The 24,856-nt window shown below is 36.4% G+C and overlaps 2 protein-coding genes across 4 annotated transcripts in view; one reads left to right on the top strand and one right to left on the bottom strand.

Annotated features, from left to right (window-relative positions):
• The window catches only part of ARL13B (ADP ribosylation factor like GTPase 13B), a 90,615-nt gene that overhangs the window by 21,207 nt on the left and 44,552 nt on the right, over positions 1–24,856 (bottom strand). For both annotated transcript variants that reach the window (XM_049857820.1, XM_049857821.1), the window contains exons 4-5: positions 2,339–2,444; positions 1,273–1,475 (exon numbers count right to left, since the gene is read on the bottom strand). In XM_049857820.1, the coding sequence (XP_049713777.1) occupies positions 1,273–1,475; positions 2,339–2,444 (309 nt within the window). The remainder of the gene's footprint in view (positions 1–1,272; positions 1,476–2,338; positions 2,445–24,856) is intronic.
• On the top strand, positions 5,518–23,071 carry STX19 (syntaxin 19). 2 transcript variants are annotated; one of them, XM_049857822.1, is made up of 4 exons: positions 5,519–5,836; positions 17,224–17,341; positions 18,698–18,893; positions 20,684–23,071. In XM_049857822.1, exon 4 carries the CDS (start codon positions 20,793–20,795, stop codon positions 21,675–21,677), a length of 885 nt encoding a protein of 294 aa, XP_049713779.1. In that variant the 5' UTR covers positions 5,519–5,836; positions 17,224–17,341; positions 18,698–18,893; positions 20,684–20,792; the 3' UTR covers positions 21,678–23,071. The 2 variants fall into 2 exon arrangements, with proteins under 2 accessions (XP_049713780.1, XP_049713779.1); XM_049857823.1 differs by lacking the exon at positions 17,224–17,341 and having other exon boundaries at positions 5,518–5,836.

Raw genomic sequence — 24,856 nt, 5'->3', positions numbered from 1 at the left:
TTATCCAAGTCAAAGTTTTGTTTTGTTTTCTTAGGTGGTAAAGTAAGAGCAGTGTTCAAAAAGTGTGGCCACACATTTTAGTTCTACGAATATATGAAAGGAAGGTATACATCAGTGATTGGTTGTAGTGACCTTTTCTATCATGAAAATATACACTCAAATAGAAAACTAAAGATCCTCACGGGAACTAACACTCCATATCCACAGCTGCCAAAACTACTTATCCCCATGCTTTCTTTGATGCACCTAAAGAGATCCAAGTGAATGACTGCTCATGTTTCGAGCACATGGGGATAGAGAGCTATCTCGGTAAATATTAACTTCCTGTAAGTCCTATATTTGAATTAAATGAAAGATTACCAACAATCAGAAGATTTCCTTGATAGTGTAAGAAAGCACCTTAAAGAAGTACCCAAGGGTAGAGGGTTCTTGCCCACCAGGCTTGCAACTGAGGAAGGCCAATATATTACTTAGGTAGATGGAGGGCAACTTTGATCTTACAGGAGCTCACTTAAAAAACCCTCCCTGGACCTCCGATACTCCCCCACCATATAATAATCCAATGGAAAAAGAAATTCCGAGATTCTCATTAAACTTCTTTTCAAATCTTAGCACTTTCATTTAGCTTAAATGTCTTCTTTCCGGTAACACATTTTTAAAAACCTGAAATAGTACAACTTAGTCTACTCTCTGACAAAACTAGTGAAAACCAGATTTTGCTTAACTTGATTCTTAACTCTAGTAAAATTTATGTAAACATTATATTTAAAAAAATTAAACTTTGGCAAATTTAGTTTAAAGGTTTTCTTTCAGGCAACTTATTTCTTTGTTGTGTGAGACTGTCCTGTGCACCACAGGATGTTTAGGAGCATCCTATTAGATACCAGTAACACCCTCTAACTCCTAGCCATGACAACTAAAAATATCTCCAGATATTCTGTCTGCTACGGAAGACAATCACCTTGTTGGCTGAGAGCCACTGAACTAAAGATACTCATGAGAAATAAGAGATATAATTCAAAAAATTTCTAAGAAATAATAAATACATAACGAGTAAATCTAATAACTACTATAACACTATCAGGTAAACATAGAAATGTATAACCCAAACTTATACAGAGAAAAATATACTCAAAGAATAGAAATACCTACTTAGTGTCTCCCTTTATACATAAAAAGGAAAGTGAATAGATAAAACTCTTAATTTGTTCATAAAACTGTGGTATTTTTGGACTCTTCAAATGCATCGTGCTACAAATTTAAACGACTTACCTTTCTTCTCGCAATTTTCGCACTCGTTCAGCCCTTTCTCTTTTCTCTTGCTCCTCAAGAGCTCGTTGTTCTGTTGTATCTTTCTGGATGCGTTCATTTAAGGCATCAAAGTCTCTTGCAATGATATGTAGGAGCCAGTAAAGACCTTTTTTAATGGACTTGTCAATTTTCTTTCCATACCCCAAGACTGCTGAACAAGGTTCCTGAAACATAGGACTTGATGTGACTCAAAGATTAAATTAAAAAGTACTTCAGACAGATCTATGCATAAAGCATTAAGTATAATTACTAACATCAAATCAATCCATTTATATTAATGATATGGAGCACCTGTTTATTTAACTTACACTCTTCTGCAATAATCACTAACATTAATACACACGAGTTGAAATATTTTATGGATAGTTTTTTTATCTGTAAGCTATGGGAAATATCATGACAAGAAGTCTATAGTGTCATTTATAATTTTAAATAAGCTCAGTGGAAAATGAAATTGAACTGCCAGAAGAAAAATATCCTGACTTATAAAAATACCGGAAAGGTTTAATTCCTTACACCAGGGAATTTAGAGCAGTAAACATCCACTAAGATTGACAGCCAAATGATCATTTTATGAAACCAGAATAAATTATTAAATCCTCACTGTTCATTTTTCTTAAGGCTGTATTATAACTTGTCTGATATGACTGTTCAAAACTCATTATAAAATCCTTAACTGTTTAAATTTTATTATTTATAGTTTTTCTTTACCACTGCACAAAATTTATAACATGACACGTTGGTATAGCTTACAGGCCCTGTCAGCAATATCTTAAAACCTCATACAAAAAGCAAATCTCAAAATATTTGTAATCTTAAAGGATAGTTTATGGAAATCAATGACTATTAAACAGAAAACAAATATTACAATATTAAATAAATCAGTAGAACAGTGAGAGTGTGATTCCCTGAGTTAAAAAACAATTATGTTAAAAGGCTATTTTCTAGCTGCCTGTCCCCTTTCATACAAACTAAATTACAGTGAACATATTTCAAAGGATAGGGAAAAAAAAAAAAAAAAACTTACTATCTGACATAGGCACTTGTGCTCATTGACCAATTTTTCCAGAGACAGACATTCAATCACATCAGCTTCTCCTAAAGCCCCTTCCTTGTCTTGCTTATTCGCTAACCTAGAGAGAAAAATGAGGTACCTTTACAGCAAACACATAATCAACAGTCACTTAATATTCTGACCATGTTCTTCCATTCCAAAGTCTTAATCCCACTGATTACGGAACACACTGGCTTTAGAAGATACTGTAACACTGATTTCATCATTTTTCTTTTATTATTGCTTACTTAAATTACATAAGAATTGGTCTATAAAAGTGACGTCAGGTAAAGAGGAGTATCAAGAAAACTTAATAGATAAGTATGCCAACAACAAAAAAAAAACAGAAAAAGAAGTGGACACTCTCCACAGCCCACAACCTATCAAATCCAACTTTCACATTATGTTCTTATCTTCTTAAAAGACAGCATTGTGTTGTAAACGCCCAAATTTTGAGCTTGTAATATTTCAGCTCGTCTGCATTTCCAGTGTGTGAATGTGTCCACATAAATGTGCAATTTACTGGAGATGGGGCCATTTCTATGCCACCTGGTATAACACTGGGCAGGAAAAAAAAAAAAAAAAAAAAACTTCACTCATTAGGAACTAATTAGTTAGCAATAACAAAATTAGGAACTAATTAGTTAGCAATAACAAAATTAAAAACTAAAATAAAACTCCTAAGGAAAGTAAGAATTACAACAAAATATTACTATTTGACTATCACATGGCAGAAGTCAAAAGCTTTAATAAAACACTGTGTTGGTCTGGATTAGATGGACTCTCTATTACCCAGCTTCAAAAATTACCAACATTATGCCATTTTGATCATCTACATACTTTCCATTGTCCCCCCTCAGTCATATCACTTCACCCCAAAAATTAAAAAAATAATAATTACCCCAATACCACTATCACATCTAACAAAATTAACAGTAAGTCCTTAAAATTATCCAGTTCATTCAATATCCCATGTCTTTTTACAAGTGTTATGCTCAAACCAGACACACTGACTAGATCTTTAACAGCTCCCTCCCCCAACACCAACTCTTCTCCCCCTGTGACATTTATCTGCAGAACAAGTCATTTTCCTACAGAATTTCCAACATTTGGGATTTGGCTGGTATTTTCCTCATCAGGTCATTTTACATACACACCCCACAAGGGCACTATTGAGAACTCATGGATTTAAAATATATTTACGTGTTTTCATCCATCGCAATTACTATTCATGTTGAGGGTCAAAGTTTCCCATATTTGGTCAGTGAGAGTCCCCTTTAGATTGGATCCTGTGTCCTTCTGATATAACTCCAATGGCCTTTGATAGTTTCTTTGCTCTCTCATGTAAAAAATGTCCTAGATCTGTAATCTTTCATTTCTCTGAGAAGCCCTAGTTCCTTTCAGTGGGAAATTGTATTTTAAAGTCCAAAATCTGGGTACTGCAAATATTCACTGCTACTGATTTGTCATTGCTTCTAAATCCTTTCATTAGACAAAGATAGGAAATATGTAGTTTTTCAGAAAAAAAAAAATTGACTTTTCTATTTCAAATCAAATATTATCAAGTGTTTTAGTTAATGCCTTAGATTTTATTTTTATCTTTTTTCTGTTGAAAATTAGAGTTCCTAACACTAACATAATTATTTTCTTTATTCTATAATTTTTTTTTTTTTTAATATATGAAAGTTTCCATATAATAATACCAATATTATCACTAAAATAAAACTACTAAATGTAGGGTAAGATCTCTTTGTGGTTACTTTCATCTCTCAAGTATTTCCCACTAGAAATGCATAGTCAAGATACTGAGTTTTAAAATTATTTTTAAAAATGGTTCTCTGTGTGATTATGCCGCCACCTAGATAGCAGCTAGATTCAATTGTTCCAGGCTTTTTAGAGACAATTTTTGTTGCTGTAATTGTTTTTTCTTTTTTTAGGATTTAATCTTTAAAACATGTATATGCTTCCAAATTCAAAACTGTAAAAACAAGGCCATTTAGAAAAAACTCTCTTTCATCTCTGTGCCTTTCCTTCTCCCTATTCCTTCCATCCTCCTATAGGTAGCTTCATAAGTAGCATTGTTTCTTCTTTAAAATATAAGGGATACTTACTGCTATTGACTCATCATTGCTTCTGTACCAAAACCAAACCCAAACCCGTTTCCATCAAGTCAATTCCAACTCACAACGACCCTATAAATATATTCGTATCTATATCTATATATTTATATCTACCCTTTTTTGTCCTCAAAAGTTAGCATACTGTAACACACTCTTCTACCATGCCTTTTTTAAAAAATACTCAACAAATTCCTGCTGTCGTAGTATAAATTTTCTTTATTATTTTTCCACATGCATAATGCCCCTATGTATCGATGTTTCATCATTTATTCAACCAGCCCTATGCTGAAGGACTTGGAGGTTGCTGCCAGCCTTTTGTTTTTACAAAGAGTGCTCTGATGAGTAAGTACGTTAAAATGTAATTTATTATTTTGGGAAACAGATTATAAGAAGTAGTGGATCTACTAAGTCAAAGAATAAAATGCAAATGTTGTTTAGGTAGATATAGCAATGCCCCACTTCCTACCTCCATCCCCCCTAAAAATCATAACAATTCAGGGAAAAAAAAAAAAAAAACGGAAAGTAAAGAAAATTTGGTAGAATGAAAGAAATTTCATTTCTAATTTTATGTACAAATATTTTCTCCCCGGTAAAATTCTGAATTCTTAACACATGTTGCTGAATCACTTTAGTCCTTCTATACTGAAAACTATGAAAGAAATTATTTTAAAAGTAGCATGCATAGTAAAAAGAAAAGTGGGGCGGAAGACTTAAAGGCAAGAGATCCTTTCTGGCTGGTCTAGTTCTGAAATTCTAGAATATTTTATAAGCTAAGACCTGTGGGATTTTTCAAAATAGGAAAGAATTCGGTCATTTTAAAGTAAATGGATCCATAAAAACTTTTACACCAGCTCTTTCCATTCTTATTTACCCTAAACTTTATATTTTTTGCAAGTTTTTAGAACTTTAAAGAAATCAATACAATCTTTGTTTAAATGCAAACCTTTTTTTGTGAGTAATGTATTTTATATATAATGTATGACTGGAATTACAGAACCTGTGCCAAATACTCCATGTAAGTAGTTGAACAAGGACTTCCTGTTACCGGCTAGCTCCAATGGGCGTCTAACAGGTACAACCGGATTCCCCAAGTGTGAAGTAAGCAATCTGTTCTTTTTATATGATAATAACAGCAAAAGGACAAGTTTATCTACAACTTATTCGACCTCATTATTTGGCTTTCGACTAACCTAACCATATGAAAACCACTCAGAAATTAGCCTGCGAACTTTAGGATGGAGGTTTAAATAACTTGATCAAAACATTACACAAAATGATATTGAGATTTTCTCTCAAAGGCAGGACTCCAACACGGCAGGTGGAAAACCAACAAAAGGAGCAAGACAGAAAGGTAACTAAACCACTTTTTGTTGTTGTTGTTTACTTTTTAAGGTTAGATATCCGTAGTCTGGAATCTGGTTATACTGTGACGTTTAAAAATAGCTCAACAGAAAATTAAAGTTACCTGTTTTTCTCAGATTTGGACAAGGGGAACAGGCAGCTGATTTGCTAAGAAATGTTACTGATATACTGAAAGGGATTTGGGTTTAGGGCTCTTAGAAACAGAGCACTGTGATAAAAATCAACATTAGAGGAAAGAACTTTTTTTTAAAAAAAGTCCTTAACAAAACAACTTCTCATTTTGGAAACACCAGAAAGCCAGATCCTATAAAAACAAAGGTAAAATTCTTTCTTTTATAAGCAGTCTATAAATTAACCATACTGGGTATGCTTAAAGAACACTTCTACTTTTAACTATGAAAAGCTTATGCCCAAATCTGACACATATGTAACCTTTAAAACTTTTAAAATCATTTTGAGAAAATTAGAATGTAATCTTATGGTAAGAGGACTGCTACAAAATATCAAAATGCCCAGTAACCATTTTAATGGCTCAGCTAGTGAAATGGAAATACTTAATAAAACTTAATATAAACATTACATTTGATTTGACATTTTGAAACATTTAAGTCAGCACAATTTAAATGCAACATATATAGGTAAGCTTATGTTCAAAATTAAACAAGAAATGCTTAATCTAAATGTGTTTTATTTTTTGAGATTTCTTCAAAGTTATAATTGTTACCATGTTAGAATTCAATAAATATCTCATTTCACATCAAAATAACAGTGACACGTAATAAGTATTTTAAGGGTGGACCTGTTGGTCATGTAATACTCAGGATTAATAACATGTTCTCTTAATGGCTACAAAGTTTTACATTTAACATAAAAACCATTCATACACACACGTATACATAGAAACCCGTTGCCATCCAGTTAATTGTGACTCATAGTGTATATCTCATGGTGCATATAGCTTACTTTAATCAGGTAAGTGAAATTTCAAAATTAAATAAGAATCTTAATATTAAAAAAAATCTTTGCATTTTATAGTGTTATATTTATCTACACTAAATAAAAACAGAATAAAAAAGCATTTAAAGACTACATTACAAAAAATGTTAGAAAACTTAAAGAATATATAGAATTTACAGTATTTTTTTGTTTTCAGAAGTTACTCTTTTGTCCTTGCTTAAGTAGCTGAAGAGGTTAATATTTCAGTATGATCAGCTTCTTTCACCTTCAACTAGGGAAATGTTGCAAACTGTTTTGTGTACTACAAGAGTACTCTACTTCATGCTGAATAAAAACTAGTTATATATTTCTTGAATTATGTTACTTAATCATCATAATAACTACTAAAAGGAATTTTTTTACTTAAAAAAAAACTATTAATCTATGAAGTATCTATCCCAGGACATATTTCTTAAAGTACTCAGTAATTTTTAGTTATATTTCTATCCCCAGGAATACTTCCTATCTATAATGGGGTGGAGAACCTTTTATTTGAGTCATACAGGTTTGCTTTTCAATTCCCCAGAGCAAACTGTCAGTAGTGATTACCATATGTATAAAGTAGTATTCTAGCTTCCTTTTTTCAAATATGTTTAAGCTCAAAGACATACTCAGTTGCTGCTGGTAGAATTAAAGCTGTATAGGAATAAAATATGCAAAACGATTCATATTTGGTGACTACCCTTCCAATATTAAAAAATAAATTTATGGTACAAAAAAAGATGGCATAAGATGGTGGTCTCATCAATTCCACCTAGCCTAACCAATTAAATGCTTTCACAACTACAAGCTTAAAATTTTTAGCCTACCTGAACTCTGTCCACGTCTTCTGGAAGCCACTTTTAAATTCTAATATGCTTAGATATCGCATTTTCCTTAACATTCTAATTTGTAAAGATATAAGATCAAGAAACTAAATTGGAAATCATTATACATACAGTTATGAGTATTCAACTACTAAAAAATGTAATTTATACACATCAGGTAAATGCACATTAAGTCAAGTTCAGCAGAGATGAACGAGGAATTGGGGATCATCCTAAACTATGTTTACTCTGCAAAGACTTTAGAAACCCTGGTGGCGCAGTGGTTAAGTGCTACGGCTGCTAACCAAAAGGTTGGCAGTTCAAATCCACCAGGCACTCCTTGGAAACTCTATGGGGCAGTTCTACTCTGTCCTATAGAGTCGCTATGAGCTGGAATTGACTCGATGGAAACGAGTTTAGTTTGATTTGGCAAAGACTTTCAAGATATCCAGTCAAGATGTACAGACAAAATTTTCCCCTCCTTCAAAACACAGAGAAATGTTTGACATAATCTTCAAGAAAGAAAGAAGACAACTTTAAAAAAACACCATTAAATTTGAATGAAAGGAAAATTTTCAGGTGCCAGAAATTAAGAGGGTACACATTCATAGTCAAAGTGGAGAATGGGAAATGAAGTCAGCTCCACTACGCTACTAGAAGCAAACACTACACCTTGGAGTCTGTGGTTTAGGATTTGTGCATAACAGGGAAATGGAATTGGATTTCCCAGATGAAGTAATGAACTAGGAAAAACAGTACATGATCTGCATGCAGAGACAGAAAAAGCTTTGTTGCCTTGCCCAAGATTACAGTAGGGAGGAAGCTACTCCCTCTCTGGGCTATAAAAATCACTGAGAAAAGTCAGGCCAATATTTATACTTCCTGGGCTACAACGGGCAAATTTCAGGCAACCCTAGTAATGACAACCATAAAAACCGCCTCAGAAGGATGTACTCATACTGCAGTGCACCTGGGGCATTCTTGTGTAACATAATTCTCCACTGAAGTTGGACTACTGACAAAGTTGACGAAATACCCAAGAAGACCTACATCTAAGCGAATGTCAGCAATTACAAGGGAATTTATTCCTGAGAAACCAGAAGTAACCTAACAATATAAGGGATCTTTAATATAAATATATTTTAAATGTTCAAGAGAAATAAATGAAGACATAAGATCCAAAATAAACAAAGTATAAACTTTATAGTTGACTTAATAGAAACACAGATCTCTACAATATGTATGTCATGACATATAGCACTGACAAGAAATCTGACTATTTCTGTCTCTTTATTATCAATCACTAACTTACAGGACTCTAAAGAAAAAGAGACTCAGGATATTTACTTGTTTTGCCATTAAATTTGTTAAGATTAATAAATATAAAATACACAGTAATACATTGAAGACTTCCTTAAACTCTTTTAGTCAAATACAGAAGTGTGTATGCCTTCAGGAAACTGTTTCCAAGGCCAAAACTCAGGAAAAGACAACCTTTAAAGAAGTCACTGTCAAATATCTTGGTTTCCAAAATCAGTGACAGTAAAATTCACTTTCCCAAAAAGCACTCCTCAAAGGTATTCTGTGCTGCAATATCAATTGGAAATGTTCTATTTAAAAAAAAAAAAAAAAGATTAACTACACTATTTCAACAAAAGGCTTTTGATTACACTGATAACTTATGTCTAATTTTAAATAAAGATCTACCCAGTCATAAAAATAGAGAGGCAGTTGTTTCCAGGTTTGTTCCAAGCCATGCAACCAAAGTGAAAGACATACTTTAGTTTTTCTTTTTTTATTCTATTTTTTTTATTAACTTTTATTGAGCTTCAAGTGAACGTTTACAAATCAAGTCAGTCTGTCACATATAAGTTAATATACATCTTACTCCGTACTCCCACTTGCTCTCCCCCTAATGAGTCAGCCCTTCCAGTCTCTCCTTTCGTGAAAACTTTGGCAGCCTCCCACTCTCTCTATCCTCCCATCCCCCCTCCAGACAGGAGATGCCAACACAGTCTCAAGTGTCCACCTGATACAAACAGCTCACTCTTCATCAGCATCTCTCTCCCACCCACTGTCCAGTCCCTTTCATGTCTGATGAATTGTCTTCAGGGATGGTTCCCGTCCTGTGCCAACAGAAGGTTTGGGGACCATGACCGCCGGGATTCCTCTAGTCTCAGTCAGACCACTAAGTATAGTCTTTTTTTGAGAATTTGGTGTCTGCATCCCACTGATCTCCTGCTCCCTCAGGGGTCCTCTGCTGTGCTCCCTGTCAGGGCAGTCATCGATTGTGGCCGGGCACCAACTAGTTCTTCTGGTCTCAGGATAATGTAGGACTCTGGTTCATGTGACCCTCTCTGTCTCTTGGGCTCTTAGTTGTCGTGTGGCCTTGGTGTTCTTCATTCTCCTTTGCTCCAGGTGGGTTGAGACCAGTTGATGCATCTTAGAAGGCCGCTTGTTAGCTTTTAAGACCCCAGATGCCACATTTTAAAGTGGGATGCAGAATGTTTTCATAATAGAATTATTTTGCCAATTGACTTAGAAGTCCCCTTCAACCATGGTTCCCAAACCCCCGCCGCCCTTGTTCCGCTGACCTTTGAAGTATTCAGTTTATCCCAGAAGCTTCTTTGCTTTTGGTCCAGTCCAGTCCAGTTGAGCTGACCTTCCATGTATTGAGTGTTGTCCTTCCCTTCACCTAAAGCAGTTCTTTTCAGCTAATTAATCAGTAAAAAAAACCCTCTCCCACCCTCCCTCCCTCCCCTCCTCGTTACCACAAAAGTATGTGTTCTTCTCAGTTTATACTATTTCTCAAGATCTTATAATAGTGGTCTTATACAATATTTGTCCTTTTGCCTCTGACTCATTTCGCTCAGCATAATGCCTTCCAGGTTCCTCCATGTTATGAAATGTTTCACAGATTCGTCACTGTTGTTTATCGATGCGTAGTATTCCATTGTGTGAATATACCACAATTTATTTACCCATTCATCCGTAGATGGACACCTTGGTTGCTTCCAGCTTTTTGCTATTGTAAACAGAGCTGCAATAAACATGGGTGCGCATATATCTGTTCGTGTGAAGACTCTTGTTTCTCTAGGGTATATTCCGAGGAGTGGGATTTCTGGGTTGTATAGTAGTTCTATTTCTAACTGTTTAAGATAACGCCAGATAGATTTGCAAAGTGGTTGTACCATTTTACATTCCCACCAGCAGTGTATAACAGTTCCAATCTCTCCGCAGCCTCTCCAACATTTATTATTTTGTCTTTTTTGGATTAATGCCAGCCTTGTTAGAGTGAGATGGAATCTCATCGTAGTTTTAATCTGCATTTCTCTAATGGCTAATGATCGAGAGCATTTTCTCATGTATCTGTTAGCTGCCTGAATATCTTCTTTAGTGAAGTGTGTCTTCATATCCTTTGCCCACTTCTTGATTGGGTTGTTTCTCTTTTTGTGGTTGAGTTTTGACAGAATCATGTAGATTTTAGAGATCAGGCGCTGGTCGGAGATGTCATAGCTGAAAATTCTTTCCCAGTGTGTAGGTGGTCTTTTTCCTCTTTTGGTGAAGTCTTTAGATGAGCATAGGTGTTTGATTTTTAGGAGCTCCCAGTTATCGGGTTTCTCTTCATCATTTTTGGTAATGTTTTGTATTCTGTTTATGCCTTGTATTAGGGCTCCTAACGTTGTCCCTATTTTTTCTTCCATGACCTTTATCGTTTTAGTCTTTATGTTTAGGTCTTTGATTCACTTGGAGTTAGTTTTTGTGCACGGTGTGAGGTATGGGTCCTGTTTCATTTTTTCGCAAATGGATATCCAGTTATGCCAGCACCATTTGTTAAAAAGACTATCTTTTCCCCAGTTAACTGACACTGGGCCTTTGTCAAATATCAGCTGCTCATACGTGGATGGATTTATATCTGGGTTCTCAATTCTGTTCCATTGGTCTATGTGCCTGTTGTTGTACCAGTACCAGGCTGTTTTGACTACTGGGGCTGTATAATAGCTTCTGAAATCAGGTAGAGTGAGGCCTCCCACTTTCTTCTTCTTTTTCAGTAATGCTTTGCTTATCCGAGGCTTCTTTCCCTTCCATATGAAGTTGGTGATTTGTTTCTCTATCAGCTTAAAAAATGACATTGGAATTTGGATCAGAAGTGCATTGTATGTATTGATGGCTTTTGATAGAATAGACATTTTTACTTTGTTAAGTCTTCCTATCCATGAGCAAGGTATGTTTTTCCACTTAAGTAAGTCCTTTTGAATTTCTTGTAGTAGAGCTTTGTAGTTTTCTTTGTATAGGTCTTTTACATCCTTGGTAAGATTTATTCCTAAGTATTTTATCTTCTTGGGGGCTACTGTGAATGGTATTGATTTGGTTATTTCCTCTTCGATGTTCTTTTTGTTGATGTAGAGAAATCCAAGTGATTTTTGTATATTTATTTTATAACCTGAGACTCTGTCGAACTCTTCTATTAGTTTCAGTAGTTTTCTGGAGGATTCCTTAGGGTTTTCTGTGTATAAGATCATGTCATCTGCAAATAGAGATAATTTTACCTCCTCCTTGCGAATCCGGATGCCTTTTATTTCTTTGTCTAGCCTAATTGCTCTGGCTAGGACTTCTAGCACGATGTTGAATAAGAGCAGTGATAAAGGGCATCCTTCTCTGGTTCCCGTTCTCAAGGAAAATGCTTTCAGGTTCTCTCCATTTAGAGTGACGCTGGCTGTTGGCTTTGTGTTGAGGAATTTTCCTTCAATTCCTATTTTGGTGAGAGTTTTTATCATAAATCGGTGTTGGACTTTGTCAAATGTCTTTTCTGCATCAATTGATAAGATCATGTGGTTTTTGTCTTTTGTTGTATTTATGTGGTGGATTACATTAATGGTTTTTCTGATATTAAACCAGCCTTGCATACCTGGTATAAATCCCACTTGATCGTGGTGAATTATTTTTTTGATATGTTGTTGATTTCTATTGGCTAGAATTTTGTTTAGGATTTTTGCATCTATGTGCATGAGGGATATAGGTCTGTAATTTTCTTTTTTTGTAATGTCTTTACCTGGTTTTGGTATCAGGGAGATGGTGGCTTCATAGAATGAGTTGGGTAGTATTCCATCATTTTCTATGCTTTGAAATACCTTTAGTAGTAGTGGTGTTAACTCTTCTCTGAAGGTTTGGTAGAACTCTGCAGTGAAACCGTCTGGGCCAGGGCTTTTTTTTGTTGGCAGTTTTTTGATTACCGTTTCAATCTCTTTTTTTGTTATGGGTCTATTTAGTTGTTCTACTTCTGAATGTGTTAGTTTAGGTAGGTAGTGTTTTTCCAGGAATTCATCCATTTCTTCTAGGTTTGCAAATTTGTTAGAGTACAATTTTTCGTAATAATCTGATAAGATTCTTTCAATTTCAGTTGGTTCTGTTGTGATGTGGTCCTTCTCATTTCTTATTCCGGTTATTTGTTTCCTTTCCTGTATTTCTTTAGTCAGTCTAGCCAATGGTTTATCAATTTTGTTAATTTTTTCAAAGAACCAGCTTTTGGCTTTGTTAATTCTTTCAATTGTTTTTCTGTTCTCTAATTCATTTAGTTCAGCTCTAATTTTTATTATTTGTTTTCTTCTGGTACCTGATGGATTCTTTCGTTGCTCACTTTCTATTTGTTCAAGTTGTAGGACAGTTCTCTGATTTTGGCTCTTTCTTCTTTTTGTATGTGTGCATTTATCCATATAAATTGGCCTCTGAGCACTGCTTTTGCTGTGTCCCAGAGGTTTTGATAGGAAGTATTTTCATTCTCGTTGCATTCTATGAACTTCCTTATTCCCTCCTTGATGTCTTCTATAACCCAGTCTTTTTTCAGGAGGGTATTGTTCAGTTTCCAAGTATTTGATTTCTTTTCCCTAGTTTTTCTGTTATTGGTTTCTACTTTTATTGCCTTGTGGTCTGAGAAGATGCTTTGTAATATTTCGATGTTTCGGATTCTGCAAAGGTTTGTTTTATGACCTAATATGTGGTCTATTCTAGAGAATGTTCCATGTGCGCTAGAAAAAAAAAAGTATACTTTGCAGCAGTTGGGTGGAGAGTTCTGTATAAGTCAATGAGGTCAAGTTGGTTGATTGCTGTAATTAGGTCTTCCGTGTCTCTATTGAGCTTCTTACTGGATGTCCTGTCCTTCTCCGAAAGTGGTGTGTTGAAGTCTCCTACTATAATTGTGGAGGTGTCTATCTCACTTTTCAGTTCTGTTAAAATTTGATTTATGTATCTTGCAGCCCTGTCATTGGGTGTATAAATATTTAATATGGTTATGTCTTCCTGATCAATTGTCCCTTTTATCATTATGCAGTGTCCTTCTTTATCCTTTGTGGTGGATTTAAGTCTGAAGTCTATTTTGTCAGAAATTAATATTGCTACTCCTCTTCTTTTTTGCTTATTGTTTGCTTGATATATTTTTTTCCATCCTTTGAGTTTTAGTTTGTTTGTGTCTCTAAGTCTAAGGTGTGTCTCTTGTGGGCAGCATATAGACGGATCATGTTTCTTTATCCAGTCCGAGACTCTCTGTCTCTTTATTGGTGCATTTAGTCCATTTACATTCAGCGTAATTATAGATAAAGAAGTGTTTAGTGTTGTCATTTTGATGCCTTTTCATGTGTGTTGTTGACAATTTCATTTTTCCACATACTTTTTTGTGCTGAGACGTTTTTCTCAGTAAATTGTGAGATCCTCATTTTCGTAGTGTTTGACTTTATGTTTGTTGAGTCGTTATGTTTTTCTTGGCTTTTATCTTGAGTTATGGAGTTGTTATACCTCTTTGTGGTTACCTTAATATTTACCCCTATTTTTCTAAGTAAAAACCTAACTTGTAATGTTCTATATCGCCTTGTATCACTCTCCATGTGGCAGTTCTATGCCACCTGTATTTAGTCCCTCTTTTTGATTATTGTGATCTTTTACATTTTGACTTCAGTGATTCCCTGTTATGAGCTTTTTTTTTTTTTAATTAATCTTAATTTGTTTTTGTGATTTCCCTGTTTGAGTTGGTATCAGGATGTTCTGTTTGCTGACGTTGTGTTGTGCTGGTATCTGATGTTATTGGTTTTCTGACCAAACAATATCCTTTAGTATTTCTTGTAGCTTTGGTTTGGTTTTTGCAAATTCTCTAAACTTGTGTTTATCTGTAAATATCTTAATTTCGCCTTCATATTTCAGAGAGAGTTTTGCTGGATATATGATCCTTGGCTGGCAGTTTTTCTCCTTCAGTGCTCTGTATATGTCGTCCCATTCCCTTCTTGCCTGCATGGTTTCTGCTGAGTAGTCTGAACTTATTCTTTTTGATTCTTCCTTGAAGGAGACCTTTCTTTTATCCCTGGCTGCTTTTAAAGTTTTCTCTTTATCTTTGGTTTTGGCAATTTTGATGATAATATGTCTTGGTCTTTTTGTTTTTGGATCAATCTTAAATGGGGTTCGATGAGCATCTTGGATAGATATCCTTTCGTCTTTCATGATGTCAGGGAAGTTTTCTGTCAGCAGATCTTCAACTATTTTCTCTGTGTTTTCTGTCCTCCCTCCCTGTTCTGGGACTCCAATCACACGCAAGTTATCCTTCTTGATAGAGTCCCACATGATTCTTAGGGTTTCTTCATTTTTTTTAATTCTTTTATCTGATTTTTTTTCAGCTATGTTGGTGTTAATTCCCTGGTCCTCCAGATGTCCCAGTCTGCATTCTAATTGCTCGAGTCTGCTCCTCTGACTTCCTATTGCGTTGTCTAATTCTGTAATTTTATTGTTAATCTTTTGGATTTCTACATGCTGTCTCTCTATGGATTCTTGCAACTTATTAATTTTTCCACTATGTTCTTGAATAATCTTTTTGAGTTCTTCAACTGTTTTATCAGTGTGTTCCTTGGCTTTTTCTGCAGTTTGCCTTATTTTGTTTCTGATGTCTTGAAGCATTCAGTAAATTAGTTTTTTTTATTCTGTATCTGATAATTCCAGAATTGTATCTTCATTTGGGAAAGATTTTGATTCTTTTGTTTGGGGGGTTGTAGAAGCTGTCATGGTCTGCTCCTTTATGTGGTTTGATATGGACTGCTGTCTCTGAGCCATCACTGGGAAACTAGTTTTTCCAGAAAATCCGCTAAAAAAAAATGCAGTCAGATCCCTATCTGAACTGCCTTTGGATTATAACCACCACCTTGTTCCCTGTAAGGATGAAAGTCTGAGATTTGGATCATATATGCTTGGCTGTAGCTAGTTCTGTGTTTTTAGTCCAATTAGGGATGGATTTTTGGTCCCTGGGTTTTTTGTGTTTCCTTCTCTCAGGCCGGAAGAGTGGGTTAGGAAAAGACCAAAAGAAAAAAAAAAGGGGGGAGGGGGAAGCAAAGCCGTCGCGGAGCCGGAGCCGTTCTCCCTCTGGCTCAGGAAATTCCAATGTTAATGAAGCCTCCTGACTGGGATGCTGGCTCCAGGCTCCGAAAACAGTCGCTGCTTCCCCGTATTTGTTCATTTTCTGTCTCTAAATCTGTGTTTGTTGTTCAGGGTTCGTAGATTGTTATGTATGTGATCGATTCACTTGTTTTTCCGAGTCTTTGTTGCAAGAGGGATCCGAGGTAGAGTCTACCTAGTCCGCCATCTTGGCCCCGCCTCTCGACATACTTTAGTTTTTGAGAACTGTGAAATTTAAAGATTGTTAAAAGCTACTTAAAAAAAAAAACAAAATGCCGTTGCCATCAAGTTGATTCCCACTCATAATGACCCAATAGGGCAGAGTAGAACTGCTCTAAGGAGCAGCTGGTGGATTCAAACTGCCGGTGTTTTGGTTAGCAGCTGCAGCACTTAACCACTAGGCCACCAGGGTTTCCAAAATCTACTCAGAAATACTCAGTAATTATATAATCATGAGATGTGACGTAATCATTATGAACACAAAATCACATCTCTTTGGACTTTTCTATGAGTTTTTAATCTGAACCTCTAATATTGTTACTTCTTCCTTTTTTCCACATTGTCAGGAGTACAAATTAGTTTAAAAAAAAAAAAAATGCAACAAATAAAACATATGCCACATACATTGTAGTTGTAAGAATTCGTAGTAATAGGTTAGTGCAAGAATAGGAAGCAGAAATCCATGTATCTAAATAAACAGGAAGCGTACCTCACCTGTGCACTTCGTATCTATCCAATTCCAACCTATGACTGTCAACTAAAGGAGAAGATAATACAACAATCCTAATCTCCACAATGGTGTCAACGACAGTATTCAAAATTTTTAGAGATTTTCTGTGATATAGGACTGTGGGATCAGAACTGATCATTCTTTTTTCTTCTTCTACACTGTGAAGTGCTTAGTTTGGTCTGATTACATTAAAGATCCTAATATAGTTGCAAACAATTAAGTTATATATGATACACTATATTATCTATAGGGTCCCTATGAGTTGGAATCGACTCAATGGTTAATGGGTTTGGTTTTTATATTACCTCTTGCTAGAATTTCCTTTAAAATTCATACATATGATAATAGAAGATTTGATACAGGTCACTTTCATCTGTAGTATGCCTCACTAGAATAATCCATTTCTATTCATTACAGAGCAGAGGAGCAGGAGCAGGCGTGTAATCCGTTTTGAGTTGTGTGGCCTCCGGCAAGTCACTTTAGCTTTCAGGCTCCAAGAAAACTAAAGGAGCAGTCCAGGAAAGCCAATAGCCAGGTAAGGAGAATTACAAAGAAAATAATATGCAGAAGATGGAGGGAGAGAAATAATTAAAGAAATTAGACCAAAAAAAAATCTCATAAATACATGAATTTCCATATTGAAAGGATCCATTAAATGTTTAGCATTATAAATGTAAAAAGACCAACACTGGGGCACATTATTCTGAGATTTCAGAACGCCTGGAATAAAAAGAAAAGGCCAAGAGTATTTCAAGAGATAAAGCAAAAACAAATAAAGAAAAAAAAATCTTACATAAAATGTCAGGAATTAGGTGGCAGATTTCTTAAGAGCAACAAAGGAAGCTAAAAGACAATGCAGCGAAATCTTAAAAATTCTAAAGAAATATAATTTTCAAATGAGAGTTATATTTGCAAAAAATGTATTATTCAGGTGTAATGACAGAATAAAGATTTTCAGAAATTTAAGTTACATTCTGAATGGTTCCTGTTTATTCCATCTCTATTGTTATCATCCAAGTCTCTCCTACAACCTACTTGCTGCGCACCCCAGGAAACTACTCTCTCTACAGCAAACAAGAATGGTTTTTTAAAAATAGAAATCACATTATGCCAATGCCATACACACCCCCTTTAATTGTCTTCCACTGCATCTAGAATAAAACCTCAACTCCTTACTTTGGCCCACAAGGTCCTTCATGGTGTGGTCCTTGCCTGCCTTTCTAATCTCGTTCCTCCTATCGAACTCCTCTCATTCATTTCTGTTCATAGTGGCACTCATTTTGTTCTTAAAACCTATCAGTCTCGGTCACTGTCTCCTCAGCTCCTACACTCGGAATGCATTCCCTTGGCTCTTCATCCGGTTGGCTTCTCAACACTCGGACCACAAATCTCAAATACCTCACCTCCTCAGAGAGAGGCCTTGTATGGCCTTGCTATCAAGATCTAAAATATCTCATTTATCCGCTTACTTGTATATTACCCATCTCCCCTCGGTTGTAAATTCCTCAAAGGCAGACACTGTCAAAGATATACTACAGCATTTAAAACTTGGCATATTAAAAAAAAAAAAAATTGCTGTCAAGCCGATTCTGACTCATAGTAACCCTACAGGACAGTGTAGAGCTCTGTCTCAGGGTTTCCACGGCCGTAAAGCTTTAGGGAGGCAGACTGCCATATCTTTTTCCAGCTGAGCAGCTGGTGAGTTCGAACCGCCAACCTTTCATTTAGCAGCCGAGTGCTTTAACCACTGCACCATGAGGGCTCTTTGCACATAACTGTTGTTTTTAGGTGCCATGGAGTCAGTTCAATAATTATCTGATAAAATGTTTGTCCTTTCACAATATCAAAAGAATATCGTCAGGACACTGGTTTAACTTTTTATTCAATGCAGGCAACATTTCCACAACACCGTCAAGCGGATCATCACTCAAGAACATCTTGAACATCTCCAGTGATGGCAAGCTTATTACCTCATGAAGCAGTTCAGTCCATCTTGGGACTGATGTACTTGTTTGAAAAGTCATCCTTCTACGAAACCAAACCTTTCTCCATGCAATTTCCATCCACTGCCTTTGGAGTTACACCAAGTAAGTCTAATCTCTCATAGATATGGTTCTTCATGTTTTAGAAGATAGTTGCATAATTCCCATTTTTATAGGATAAATATTTCCATCTCTTTCAGTAATTTTCCATATGATACGATTTTTGTTTTTCATCCTCTCCATTCTAGTTTGGGAATTCTTAATTTTTCCGATTTCCACCTTAAAGTCTCATACTCAAAACTTAACACAGTCCCCCCACCACTTCTGATTGGCATCAAGTCAGCAGAGCATGTAACTTTTTTATTTTATCTAGACACAACACTATTATTTACACAAGCATAATGAACTGTTCTGATAAAAGGCTTCCAATTAAGTAAAATCTCCAGTATTTTTCATAGGCACTGCTGTGAACCTAAGGCCCCTGGACCCCCCATTTTGTAGATGTGAAGGTATTTTCTAAAAAATCTAAGTATTTTATGTCTGTTGTTGTTGCTGGATGACACTGAGCCGATCCCAGCTCACAGTGACCCCATACGGCAGAGCAGCACTGCCCCTTTGAGTTTTCTTAGCTGTAGTATTTACAGAGGCAGATCACCAGATCTTTCTCCCATGGAGCCGCTGGCTGGGTTTGAACTGCCAACCTTTCGGTTAGCAACCAAGCACTTAACCATTGCACTACCAGGGTTCCTTACTTTACATTTACTTCTGTTAAATACGTTTTGTTACTTTTAGTATACTGTTCCATGCTATTTTAGACTTTTGAATTTCAACTCTGTACTTCAACATAGTAAAGATCATTGCAAACTTTGGGCCACCTACATATTTGATAAGTAAGCCTTCTACAACAACACCCACACTGATAAAAATATTTGTGTAAACATATCAAATATCAAGTCCCAGAGAATAACATCAGAGACATTTTCCTCTGACTCATACTGATATTACATGTGGTTCAGCAAGGTATTCTAATTCCTTAACAGCCTCTTCTTATCTGCAAGAATATCATAAAGGACATTAAGTTTATAAAATCGTGACATTCTGTAGAAATAAAATGATTTAGTAATAAAGATTTACTTATATTCACTTCATTAACTATAAATTATGTACATCAACTTCAGACTGGATAAGTATAATACAGGAAATGATATCAATATTATCAGTTTCCCCAAAACAAGATTCTTTATATATTTATATATATATTACTTCAATTTATAAAAATATTAATTAAATTTTGTTCTAAAACCTCTATACAGCTTTGCACAAGAATGCTAAGAATGAAAAATTAGTATAATTATATCAAGAACTTGGCTTCATATATATATATACATATATATAATGAATAAGGACACAAAGTTATATCAAATAATATGTTAATCAATCCCGAGGCCTTGGGAATTTTAAGATAAATTCCACCTCATACTGTTTAACGCTCAGATAGAATCTGCCCTGTCACTATACTGATTGCAACCAAAATAAGCATATTTACCAAAATTGGTATATTTTTAACATCACATGGACCAAATTACCTGGGAAATAGTACCTCTAGTAATAACAAGGGCACATTCAGAGTTATTAAATCAAAAAATTGAGGGTGTGGTCAAAAGCACCCTATATCAAGAAATATCTATAATCTGATGATATTACAATAATGAAGAAACTATTTTTGGACAATTTTATCTCCATCACTGCTTTCTGCTACTGCCACTAATTGGGACTCACAGAAGCTCAGCATCACGCAAAGTAATTTATAAATTATTTTACATTACTTTTTCCTATTTCAATGATTTTTCTGAAGAAATTTTTATTGATTTTCCTAATTCTAAATCTCTTTTCAGAAAATCAGGAGAAAACTGGGAGATAGACAGTGCTATGTGAAGCCACTGGGAGAAGATATCAACTTCTCTACGTTCGACACAATCCCTTTTGCTTAGAAGGAAAGCGAAGATGAAAGACCGACTTCAAGAACTAAAGCAGCGAACAAAAGAAATCGAACTCTCTAGAGACAGCCCTGGGTCAATCTCAGAGGCAGAGGAACAGGAGGAGTTCCTCCAGCAAGCTGTTATTTATGAAAGAGAGCCTGTAGCTGAGAGGCAGCTACATGAGATCCAAAAATTACAGGACACCATTAACAATCTAACAGGTGCTGTCCAAAAATTTGGGCAACAACAGAAAAGTCTGGTGGCTTCAATGAGAAGGTTCAGTCTACTTAAGAGAGAATCCAGCATTACAAAGGAGATAAAAATCCAAGCAGAACACATTAAGAAAGATTTGGATGATTTAATAAAAGAAGTTAAAAAGTCAGAGGATGAAAACGGTCCATCATCGGTGGTCACAAGGATACTTAAATCTCAGCATGCTGCCATGTTCCGCCATTTTCAGCAAACTATGTTTATATACAATGACACAATAGCAGCAAAGCAAGAGAAGTGCAAGACATTTATTTTCCGTCAGCTCGAAGTTGCTGGCAAAGAAGTGTCTGAAGAAGAAGTAAATGATATGCTTCATCAAGGAAAATGGGAAGTTTTCAATGAAAGCTTACTTACAGAAATCAATATCACTAAAGCACAACTCTCAGAGATTGAACAGAGACACAAGGAACTTGTTAATTTGGAGAGCCAAATAAAGGATTTAAGGGACCTCTTCATTCAGATATCTCTTCTAGTAGAGGAGCAAGGAGACAGCATCAACAATATTGAAATGACAGTGAACAATACAAAAGAATATGTCAACACCACTAAAGAGAAATTTGGGCTAGCGGTAAAATACAAGAAAAGAAATCCTTGCAGAGTATTGTGTTGTTGGTGTTGTCCATGTTGTAGCTCAAAGTAAAGCCACTGTAGAAATTTTCCCAGCTTTAGGGTGAGGATGTCCCATATTTCAGTGTCTTGTACTGTTTTAATTCATTTCATGTGTCCTTCAAACACCTTTCATCACTATTAAGTCATAATTTCTCCTTTTTAGCTCTGATCTACTAGAGTTACAGAAACTTTTTGAAGCCAATGACATAAAACAAGTCTTTGAAAAACCTACTGAATTCTACAATCCTGTAAAAATACAGTAGTTTAAATAAATGTCAAACATTGTGTTTTCTAGTCTCTTTTAAATTTAGATAATCAAAATACTCATTTAATTAAACTAGAAACAGTATGATTACCTTTAAATGTTGTAAAAAAATAGCATGGCAGAGGTGTCTGACCTCCTCTAACTTCGCAAGGGGGGAAGGAGAATCAAAATCAACAGCCTAAGGCTGATTCCTATGAGGCGAAGGTCAGACATGCCTCCTCTCTCCACCATCTTTACCAGTTTTGACACCAACCGTCCCTCCCATGGTGTACTCTACTTCTCTCCTGGGTTTGATAATTCATTGCAATGGCCACACAGAACTCACAGATTATGGGGTTTATTAGGGAAGTAACAGTTTATACTCCACATTCAGGAACACTCCAGATACAGTTCCTCCATCAGGACAGCCTCTTCTCAGCTGTGCCTGCATAGCAGGCCTCTTTTTGGTCCCTCAGCCTCTGCCCTGCTCAAGCAAGTGCTACAAAGCTCATTTAGCTCTGCCGGTTAAGTGCCCAGAGGCACCCTTCTCCACCAGTAAGCTTCAGCCAGGAGGTGCTCAGCTCTAGCTCCATGGGTCAGCAAACTTAGCTCCAAGAAGTGCCCAGAGGCACCTTACTCCACCACCACGCCTCCTGTCCAAAGTCACTCAGCTTTCTCACTCCATGGGCCAGAAGGCCCATTATACCATCTCCTGCTGGTATCTCCTGCAGCCATTTCTCTGCCACTGCTTCTCACCTCCTTCAGTGTTAAAGCTCTCTCTGTTTCCTGGTTCCAGGAACTTAGTGCAGAGATCCTGGGGCCAAAGAACGTGCTCTACTCCTGGATCTTCTTTCTTGGTGGTGGCAATATCCTCTCCTCCTGCTTCTGGCATGGCTCATTTTAAGCCTAGCAAGATGGCAAAACTGACCAATCCTTTTGTTAGGGTTTCGCAGACCTTACTTGCACAGTCCCACCCTCACAAAGATGCCATGAACTATACATGTGTTATTAGCAAGCTATAGTCCCATCCAATCACTTGGGTGAGAGTTAAAAGGCAATGGTGAAAAAGGCTATATAAAAGTGATCCATCACAAATGTGCAGGTTAACTACTGAAAATGAGAAGAATAATCTTAAGTTTCTGATCAGGTATCAAGCTGATGATTCATTTATGAGACTTCCAATGCTTTAACAAGATGAATGATGATCATATAAGCAATTCTCTTGTCTCATTTGACAATATTTTTGTAGTTAAGAATTGTGTAACACAAGACCTAAAAAGTGTTACACTAAAACAAAACCAAACTAGAAACAGTATCAAGTCTTTTTATGTTCAGGTAGGTCAGCTAACTCAGTGGTGAACAAATTCTAGAAAAACACAACTATGCAAATGATAAAGAATCTAGTTGGTAACCAGGAGCTGAATCTAGTTTAAGGCATAAGATGGTAGGTTAAGGTATTGTTTTCTTGAAATCAGGTCTGCTCAGGACAATGAATTCCAAATCAGGGTTGACAGATCAAGTCAAAGTACAGGCAACGGTATTCTTGAAGGATTCTCCTCCCTTTATTGTGAAATCAGGCACAGCACTATGAGCTAGAGATATAATTTGAACACACGCCGACAGAGTTTTGAAACTCAATTTTTAATGGAAACAGCAGATATTACAACAAATACAAGTATTAAGACAGGGAGCAAAGGCCCTGAGATCAGAGGGTGCCTGTTTGAGAAACAGCAAAGAGACTGCTGTGGTTAGAGGACAAACAAGTAAAAGAGAAATAGACTATCCTATCAGGGAGGTAACAGGGGATTGAGTGTGGAACCTAGAGACTTTGTCAGATAAGGAGCAGAGGGGACCCCCAATCTGCAAACAAAATAAGAAGAAGTGGGCCAGGGTGTAGAAACAAAGCCATTCCCCAGAACACTGGGGCAAGGTATCTAAAAATATCCTGCAAGCTCCTTTAAAGCTGCCTTTCAGAAGCAGCTGGAGAAGACCAGGCCCAGGGACATGCACAGAACATCTACCTGTGACCACTGTGTGACCTTCCACCAGGGGCAGAGAGGGGCTACAGCCCCAGCTGGGGAATCGAACCTGGGGAGCGGGAGACTGTGCAGGTGTGAGACCCCACAATAAGTTCTGCTACTAACCCCAGAGGCTTCCAGGACAGGAACCATATTGGAAAACTGCTGTGCACGCACCTTAATTAACATATCCCCACCTGTGCCTATGAATATACAAGAATCTTTTCCCGCCCAAGAACTTTTAAAACTCGGGCTGTCTTTTGTTCTGTGAGATGAGGGTAAGCATCACTCTAGGCCCTCCTCGTCTCCGCTTGCAAGCCTCTTCAATAAAGCTTTGTTCGCGTGGAAAACTACATGTCTTACCTGCTCGTTCTTGACCAGTGAGAGGCAAGAACTTTATTCTGGTAACAGTATGAGATAATGTCAATCCTGTGCAAAGACTTAAAACAGAGTGATGAGACAGAGACTGTCCGGTGGCTTCTTTAAGTCGGGTGGTCAATGAAGAACTCTCTGAGAGGTATATATAAGTGATGGTCTGAACAATGAGGACATATTCCAGTGTATATTCCAGGCAATGAAAACAAACAGCACGATGACACTAAAGAGGGTATTAGCTTACTTTATTCACATGGAGATGACCAGTAGAGCTGAGACACAGTGTGGGGAAAAGGAGTACAGTAAGCCACGGAAAGAAGACAAAGGTTTACAGGATGTATAATCAATGCAAGGTCCTCAGACTGTTTTAGGCCTGGGAATAATGGTATATAATCTACTGTATAGAAAGTAGATAAGAATGGTTTTCGGGGGCTGAGTAGAGGGCAAGTAAGAATGAAAATAATTAGATGGTATTATAAAACAAATTGTGTCCCCCCCAAGAAACATGCATCAACTTTGCCAGGATGATTCCCAGTATTGTGTGATTGTCTACCATTCTGTCATCTGATGTGA

Source organism: Elephas maximus, chromosome 18, assembly GCF_024166365.1.
Source record: "Elephas maximus indicus isolate mEleMax1 chromosome 18, mEleMax1 primary haplotype, whole genome shotgun sequence".
NCBI lineage: Eukaryota > Metazoa > Chordata > Mammalia > Proboscidea > Elephantidae > Elephas > Elephas maximus.
Note: the sequence above shows the minus strand (reverse complement) of the source record. Positions and strands in the feature narration are given on the sequence as shown.

Excerpts from the sequence above, each read along its gene's own strand:
- STX19 (XM_049857823.1), top strand. The coding sequence starts at position 20,793 with ATGAAAGACCGACTTCAAGAACTAAAGCAGCGAACAAAAGAAATCGAA.